The sequence below is a fragment of the Cucurbita moschata genome, unplaced genomic scaffold, assembly GCF_002738365.1.
Source record: "Cucurbita moschata cultivar Rifu unplaced genomic scaffold, Cmos_1.0 Cmo_Scf00066, whole genome shotgun sequence".
Lineage (NCBI taxonomy): Eukaryota > Viridiplantae > Streptophyta > Magnoliopsida > Cucurbitales > Cucurbitaceae > Cucurbita > Cucurbita moschata.
The window spans coordinates 776,858-786,334 of NW_019268582.1; the positions used below are offsets into that span (position 1 = coordinate 776,858).

At 36.6% G+C, this 9,477-nt stretch overlaps 1 protein-coding gene and 1 pseudogene across 1 annotated transcript; one reads left to right on the plus strand and one right to left on the minus strand.

The window, feature by feature from the left end:
- The first annotated feature begins 969 nt into the window (after window positions 1–969).
- On the plus strand, window positions 970–1,317 carry LOC111437769 (protein RALF-like 4). The gene has a single exon (XM_023075834.1). The coding sequence runs from the start codon at window positions 970–972 to the stop codon at window positions 1,315–1,317; it is 348 nt and encodes a 115-aa protein (XP_022931602.1).
- A 3,265-nt stretch (window positions 1,318–4,582) lies between these two features.
- Window positions 4,583–6,371, minus strand: LOC111437748 (annotated as a pseudogene).
- Between the last annotated feature and the right edge of the window lie 3,106 nt (window positions 6,372–9,477).

Genomic DNA, 9,477 nt, shown 5'->3' on the forward strand with positions numbered 1-9,477 from the left:
GTGTTTGCATTCTTTAACCCCAATAGTGGGATCATTTAGTGAGTATTTCTTAAAATACTCAAGTCATATACTACTTTTATATTTCAGGTAAAGGCAAGACAACCCTATACGGTTGACGGCGACATTGCACCAAAAATCATGGAACTTGCATAGGATAGTTGCATTTATTTTCATAGATTTTAGATTAGTATAGGTCATTTCTCCTTTAATATTTTCCTTTTGTTTTATTTTGATTTATTTAAATATTTCATTTGTTTTATTTTAAAACTCTTAATTAAACTTATAAGTCTATATGACATCGTTTTAAATGAATATTTCCACACAATAAGTTAAGCCATGCATATGATAGTGACTTTACATGTTCATTTTTACCTCCATCTCTTCATTTCTTCGATGGTCTATTGTTCACTCAAAAACTCATCTTCGACTCTAATTTCATTTGATCACATTCACCTCAAAGTTGTCGTTCATCGTCTCTCATTCCACCCTCATTTAGGATCAATATAGTTTACGATTGTCTTCAATTTCATAATTTTCCTTGCATCCCGAATTCGTTATTACCCAATCATCAGAATGCCCGTCGTAAATGTAACACCCTATGGATATGAAAGGCTATATGAGAAAAATAACCCAAAAAGAGTATTTTTGAAAGAAAAAAAATGACCAAGGGCAAACATTAGAATTTAACCCACATGAGCTCTAATTTATTAGGCTAAATTAAGCTAGGAAATGGAATATTATTAAAAAATAATAATAATTAGTGGGTAAAATAATAATTAAAAAGATAAATAGGTTTAGGTCAATGGCACTTAGTCAACTCTATGTATTGTGTATTTATAGAGAGTCTTAATTTAGATAGTTTATAAATAACAATTACTTGGGTATATAAATAAGAGACGAAAATCAAGAGCTTCTCAACACTCATTTTCACAAACACCTTTTACCACCATCAAACAAAACATGGGAACGATGAAGCTCTGCCTATTTCTCGTATTCGTCGTATTCGTCTCGGCCATTGCTGCTCCACACTCTTTCGCCTTCTATGAGACATCCCTCACCCACGACAATTCCAAATATGGCTTCTTCGATGGAGACTCCACTTCAGCAACTGAAGATAGTCGACGACAACTTTTCCAATATGGAACCAACAATAAGTACTCTCGCAATAGATATTTGAGCTACTATTCATTGAGGCCGAGTAGTATCCTTTGTGGCCAGCATGGTAGCTCGTACTATGATTGCAAGAAGCGTAAGAAGGTTAATCCGTATCATCGCAGTTGCACTGCCATCTCCAAATGCGCTCGAATCGCTGAATAAATGGAGTTCTTATTGTCTAGTTAAATTAGATTGACTTATTTTTATCATAATAGATTGATCTAATCGATCTCCTTGAATTTTATTTGAGTCATAATGGTTTCGTGATTAGAATAAATATGTTTTTGATTGGAAGAGACCAATCAGATCACTGAAACATCATTGAAACAAAATTTTTTAATCTCCCATTTTAGCAATATTCGTAGATGGTATTCTAACCATTTCTTTTCAATTCATGTCAGCATTCAATAGAGGTTATTAGGTTAGCAAAACTATCCTTACCTATTATCTAATAAACATGTTTCCACATTCCCTCCTCGTTTCAACCACTCATCCCCGACGTTTGCCTAAAATTAATTGTCTGACCAACCATTTGATTATTGCTAACACTCATCCCTCTTTATTTGTTTGATTGTCGCTCATTTGCCCTCAATGAGGATCAATTTCGTAACTGTTCTTGGAACTCTGTCGTTAAGACGATTTCGTTGTCGCTCAATCATCAAATGTCCATAGTAAGTGTAACACCCACTCTATGTGTAAGTAATGTAAATGGGTATGAAAGGCTATATGAGAAAGTTCACGTTAGGTTTAGGTTATGTGTAAATTTGGAAAAGTCTCTCACAATTATCTCTTAGCACTCTTCTCACAATTATCTCTCACACAATTATATCTCTCACAATTATCTCTCACACAATTATATCTCTCACAATTATCTCTCAAAACTTTCCCCACAATTATCTCTTAGAACTCTCCCCACAATTATCTCTCATCAACCCATCCTTCCATAAAGTAAGCAAAAAGAAACAGAAAAACTCAGATTTACTTGAGAAAAAAAATACCCTCCTCCATAAAGTAAGCAATAAGAAATAGAAAAACTCAGATTTACTTAAAAGAAAAAGAAACAAAGAACTCATATTTACTTGAGAAAAAAAAATAGTTGTGCCACAATTATCTCTCCTCAACCCATCCTTACAGAAAGTAAGCAAAAAGAAACAAACTCAAAACAAACTCAGATCTTTACTCAGTTGAGATTCACCGTATTGATTGAAGATAGATCTAATCAAGAAGGTATATATTAAATCTTCATTTTCTTTTATAATTTTTTTATTTTTTATTTTGTTAGAAATCACAATACAGTGAGATCTTCATTAAATTATTACAATGGTTTAGCTTTGAGTTAGACTAAATGTTAATCATTTATACATAATTCTAGTAAATCATAGATTAGTAATATTAGATTAAATTTATATCAGTAGCCAAATTTGTGAACAAGAAACACTGAGATAAGGAAAGATTACATTATAGGGAAAGATTTGGAAGGATCCAGTAGAAATAACAGAGTAAATACAGATAAAAAAAAGAAGATTCAGGAATTAAAAACCACAAACTAAATATACAAAGAAAGGTAAATAGTAGAGTGCGAATAAATAACTCTATCTTTTTTTTTGGTCACACAACAGTAAAAAAAAAAAAGAATATAATTATAAATATATAACATTTCAAAGAAACTGATGTCATGAGCTTACGTAGGTTGACTTGGATTTCAAATGACAGAATCGAACTGAACTTTCATTAAGAATATATTTGTGACAACAACGGCTTACATAGGTTGACTTTTCAAATGACAGAATCGAACTTTCATTAAGAATATATTTGTGACAACAATTGAAGCTAACCAGATAAGTGGCCTTACTATCGGCATAGTTATATTTGATGTTGACACGTGCTAGTGGTTCTGCATGTGTCATATATACTGATATGTATGAATTATTTGTGAATCGGTATGCTTATATTATGTTATAATATGTGAATTGTATGATTATAATTGTGGTACGATGTGTTCAAGGATATGTTTGAGATAGGATACGAGAAGGATGCACAAAACGAAATGTAACGATAGGAGTAAGATATGTTCATGAAAAGTTAATGTTAGATTACATACCGGAGTGCTATGGATAGAAGAGATTGATGAAAGAATATGGTTAGGATATGGGTAGAAAGGGATAGGTTTGTGATAGATTGATAGAACGATAGCGTTAGGATACGTTCCTGTGATGATATGACTAAGGTACGTTCATGTAATGATATGACTGTGATAGGTATAGAAACGTTAAGACTATGATAAGTTAGGGAACGATATGACATGTTTATGATACGATTTATTGTAATGTGATGTGTTATGTTTAGATTGTTTTGTGTGACCATTGAGGTAATTGTTGTATGAATTACACGTCATGAAATGACATGTTAAAAGCATGGAGCGTTATGTTATGTTTTCTAAATTGTATGTATACAACATGTTATGAATGACATGATATCACGATAAATGAAATGAAATGTAACCCCGTTAGGATTATGTATGATACGTAGACTGAAAAATGAGAAATGACATGTTAAGCAAGAAAGATGATAACGGGGTTATATTCATTAATGATAAAAGTAGAAATATTGGGGACCTCATGCATTATGTGTGCTCCTGCATTTGGGGGATACCCCTATTCCATCACGAGGGTACGGACGCGTACATCCAATGGCAGGACAACGATTGTTATGTTTTGCATAGCCCTGTTGTGACGGTTACTAATTCTAATGGGTGTTCGGCTTAAGGAGCTCTCAGAGTATGCTCGCCCGACAAGGAAAGTGGCCCAGCGGTGTGCGAACTGACTAGTGAGCCCACACTCGCATGTATGGACTGATATGTATGCAACCTTAAATTAAGTAGAAAATTTCGGGTCGTTACAAAATGCCTCAAGATGCAACTAGTTGTCAATTTCTCCCTGCCCAAACAGTTATATTTTGTTTAAGACGATATTGTCTTTTTGCTTACATGTTATATAACACCACTCTCCATCTCTCTCTCATTCTTGCTTTCAAAACTCTTTTTCCTAAACTCCTCTCTCCCATTTTCTAAAATCTTCTCTTCAAAACGGGACCCGAGGTTTGAACGCATGTTGCCCGACTGTAGATAATGTGGTTCGAAGTTGGCTTGACTCACTCAATGCTGAGGGTGAGTGTGGCACCATCGCCAAATCTACTATCAAGAAAGGGCGATTGTGACACAAAACCTGATTTATGTATATGAATGACCTTATAGGCATGTTTAAAGATGTGAGAACCTATACATGACATTTATGCTATGCAAAAAGATCTAATAAATAACATTAAATTTTTTTTTGACAGAGGTACTTAAAAAATATATATTATACAGTATTAAGAAAAGCAGAACTTACCTTCTTATCCCCCTTTTTTTACTCCCCCAACTTTTTTAACATTTTATCTCGACAAACCTACACCGTCAGATTAGATAATCCCAACTGAACCTCACCCTCATCCTTCTCCACATTAACATCTCCATTCTTCCCAAACTTCCACAGAAAATTACCAAAAAGCCCCTCTATCTCCTCCAATGTCCGGCCGTGAGTCTCGGGCAGAACAAAGTAAAAGAACAACCACGACACGACGGCGACGCCGGCGTAGAGAAAAAAAGCCCCACTGATAGTTACGGCCTCGTAGAGGGATATAAACGTCATTCCAACAACCCCACTGGGGTTACTCTGTTGACAATCACTCCCACACTCACGCCTTGGGCGCGTAGCTTCAACGGAAATATCTCGGAACTGTAAACCCACGCGATTGGGCCCATTCCAATCGAGAAAAACCCCACGTCCGATAAAACCATCGCAATGCACAATCCAACGGCCCACCGCTTCCTATTCACAATCATGATCCCGAACCCTAGGGTTACAAGCGATACGATCTTGCCGGTAACGCTGGCTAGGAGCAGCGGCCGCCGTCCGATTCTATCGAGGAGGAACATCGCGACTAAGATGAAGATTGTTTTCGTGAATCCAATGGCCATAGTCACCAGGATCTTATGGTTGGAGGAGGTGAGTCCGGCGTGTTCGAAGATTCTCGGACTGTAGAGCATTATACCGTCGATGCCGGTGGCTTGCTGGAAGAAGTGGATGCCGATGGCAGAGATCAGGATATGGCGGACCGTCGGTGTTGGGCGGAGGAAGAGATCCTTCCAGACGTCTTTGCCGCTACGGCGGCGTTTGGGGAGATGGATGACGTCGTCGGTGCAATGGGGAGGGATTCCGGCAGCTTGTTTGATGTCGGCGAGGCGGAGTTGGGCTTCGTGAGGGAAGTCGGAGGTACGAAGGAGAACGGAAGTGGCGTGGGCGAGGCGGCCTTGCATGACGAGCCAGCGAGGAGATTCGGGCATGAGGAGAGCGATGAGAATGAGGAAAGCAGAGGGGAAGACGCCGATTCCGAGCATGAATCGCCATCCCAGGTGAGTGGGTAGCTTGAAGAAGGCGTAGTCTGAAACGTAGCCAAGCAATACTCCAACATTTATGAACACCTTTTAATCAAACATTTTTAGATGTTTATACATACATAATAGCTCATTCACATTTGAAATTTGCACTTATTATTTGTAACATCATATTAATAAATGGAAGACGGACCTCCGGAAACGAGGTGAAAAATCCCCGAGATGAAGTCGGAGCAACCTCGGTGGTATACACCGGAGCGATCATCAGAGCATATCCGATGCCGATTCCGGCCACAAATCTTCCAAACATTAGAAAGCCATAGTTGGGGGCGAATCCCATCAGCACGGCAGCGACGAAGAAGATCACTCCGGCCAACACCATCGTGTACCGACGCCCAATCAAATCCGAAGTTCTTCCGGCGACGGCAGCGCCGATGAGCGAGTAAAAGTTGATTATTCCGACCATAATTTCTACCTGTACCTCTGAGAGCTTGAAATTGTCTTTGATGAAAATCACAGCTCCGCTCATCACGGCGATATCTGCTTCAGATCGAAAGAATTAACGAAATGATTGAAACAGAGATGAGTTAATTTTCCATATGGGAGTGTTTTACTCACCGTAACCTAGTAAGATTGAAGACATGGAAGCTAAAATTGCGCATAGAATAGCGAATTTGTTCCTTTTAGCTTTTGGCTTTGGGTGAGGACCCAAATCCACCGGACTAGTTCTTCCGGAACTTGCATCTTTCAAATCACTCATCCACGGTGGCTGGTTGGTGGAGTTTGGTGGTCAGTCGAAACTAGTTTGGCGGCTATTCTGTTAACAATAAAAGAAAGAAATAGAATTGAAATCGAATAAGCTTTAAATAGAATATAACCTAACAACGAATAAGAAAAATACAAATTAATTAAATATTAAAAATAAAATAAAATATATTACGAATCAAAGGATAAAAAGAAGATATAACTAAATATATTCTTCAATGTCTCAAAATGTTCTTTTTCCGACAACTAGAGGGTTGCTGGATAGAGTGAAGACAGGAGTTGTTTCTGAACCTAAAAAAAAAAAATTAAAAAAAGGTTTTTTTTATTAAAATTAAATAAGTTTGTGAGATTTCTAAATTATATATATACGTACATTTGTAAATTTTAAAACAGAACATGTCCCATGATGTTTTTAAAAAGAATATATATATATATTTGTAAATTTTAAAACAGAACGTGTCCCATCATGTTTTTAAGTTCCTTTTAAGTAGAGATGTATTGAGTTTCTTGTCCTAATTGGATAAGATTGTTCTTAAAAAGAGTAATTATAAAATATGTTTTGACCCTTTTGTTTGCTGAGAAAAATAATATCATTCCATTCAAAAAGAAAAATTATTCGGTCTAAAAAGAAAAGTTATTCCGTTAAAAAAGAAAAATTATTCCGCTAATGGACGAACACTTTGCAAGTAGAATCCGTAACAAACTTAAATCCAGAGCATTGTAGCTGGCCATATTAAATCTTTCCAATACTTCCTGGACATACTTCTTTTGACAAATGAAAATACTAGCACCTCGTTGTGATATTTCTTTCGTTCAAGATCAGTCATATTAAATGCCTTCATCAGGGATTACTTCAAAAAACTCAAAAGCCTCATCGTTTACTGTAAATATGAGGTCACTACATAAATACATACAAGCAAGAAAATACCTTGTAATGACTTCTTGAAAAGGAGAGTATGATCGTGAGGACACTTTTCAAAGCCTTCCTTTAGAAAATAAGTTTCAATACGGTTGTACCACGCACGTGGAGCTTGCTTCAAACCGTATAAAGCCTTTTTCAAGCGGTATACTTTATCTTCTACTCCCTTGATCACATAATCGGGAGGTTGTGCCACATAAACCTCCTCATCCAATCGATTTTTTCTTTTTGCCACTCCGTTTTGCGGTGGTGTGTAGACTGCGGTGAGTTGTCGATGTATTCCATGATTTGAGCAGAACTCAATAACTCAGTAGATGTAAACTCTCCACCGCTATCAGTTCTCAAACCTAAAATATTTGTCCCAGTTTCTTTCTCCACTTTTGTTTTGAAAGTTTGGAATATTTGAAAGGTTTCTGGTCTTTCTGTTAAGAAAAATACCCATAATTTTATGTTGAAATCATCAATAAAGGTTAGAATATACATTTTCTAGCCGTTTGACATAGGTGTAATTTGTTGGGAATAAACTTCAATGAAAAAAATAGTTGTTAATTTTGTTAATTTGAGTAAGTTTTTGAAATTGAATTTCAAAGAAAGGTCAAAAAGAGAAAAATGAAAGGCTAGCATCATTTTAGGAAAGAGTGGGTTCATGGAGAGCCATTTTTAGCCTTACAAAACCTATAAAATTAATTTGTTTTTCACTCTGAATAGAAAAGAAAAGATAAAAAAAAAAAAGAAGTACAGAGCAATCGAAAAGGTTTTTGAGAATTCTTTTTCTCTTGTCTTTCCTCTCGACATCTCCTTCACAGTCTCGTGAGTGTTATTTTAACAAACTAGTATTAGAGCGAGTCAGAGCGAGCTTTTATTTCTACAAATTAGTATCAAAGCCGATGACGAATATGATGGGTCAAATGTCGCTACCGCGATTGATGAAAACGAACTACGAGAATTGGAGCATCCAAATGAAAGCTCTTCTCGGTTCACAAGACGCATAGGAGGTGGTCGAAGAAGGTTTCGAAGAACCAAAGGATACCACGAGTTATACGGCGGCGCAAAACAAGGCGCTAAAAGAATTATGATCAAAGGATAAGGCAGCATTATACATGCTGTTCCGAGCTGTTGACGAGTCGGGCTTTGAGAAGATTGTCAGGGCAACTACTTCAAAAGAAGCGTGTGACACTTTAGAAAAGGTGTTCAAAGGAACCGACTGAGTCAAGGAAGTGCGTCTTCAAACTCTGTGTGGCGAGTTGGAGAGCATGAAGATGAAGGAGTCAGAAAATGTATCTGACTACATTACGAGCGTACAGACCGTGGAAAATTAACTAAATCGAAACGGAGAAATGTTACCCGAGATGCAGGTTGTGGAGAAGATCTTGAGGTCGTTAACCGACAATTTTGAAAATGTTCTATGTGCAATAGAAGAGTCAAAGGACCTAGCAAAGTTCACGGTCGATGAGCTCGCCGGTTCTCTCGAGGCACATGATCGCTTGTGGATGTATATAATAAAATGATGTAAAATTCACAAGAATAAGTGCAAGTATACACTATCACAAGTAGCAAATAATGAGTAAATTATCGATTCCATAGGGAACCTATCTTTTTGGTTAATTTTATCGCTGGAAATTGAGTGAGTTTTTGGGTAACATTCAAATGGGTGTTGGAGATTTTAACTATTTAAATAAAACTAAAACAGAGTGCCGCCGCTGTCGAAAAATAGAAAATGATGAGAAAATCAACTATAATGAGGAAGGTTTGGCTAAGCGCTGGAAATTGAGTGAGTTTTTTGGTAACATTCAAATGGGTGTTGGAGATTTTAACTATTTAAATAAAACTAAAACAGAGTGCCGCCGCCGTCGAAAAATAGAAAATGATGAGAAAATCAACTATAATGAGGAAGGTTTGGGAGTTTTGTGGTAGATTTTAGTTCCTTTTAATAGATTCTCAAGCCCACTTAGGGTCATGAATGGTGATTATTTCCATAATCGTTGTAATTTCTATTAACAAGACTCTAGGAGAAGAATTATTCCTAACCCTTCTATTACCCTTCAAGTCTCCTTGCTATGGAACTAGAGTATCAAAGAGGATTTCATTGCTTCCTCTCTTCTCCCGAATAAGAGAACAACTATGTATGTAAAGTAGCTAATTAAACATACATGTAAATCATTAACAACAACTCTTTAATAAACTAAAATCATACCGTCAACAT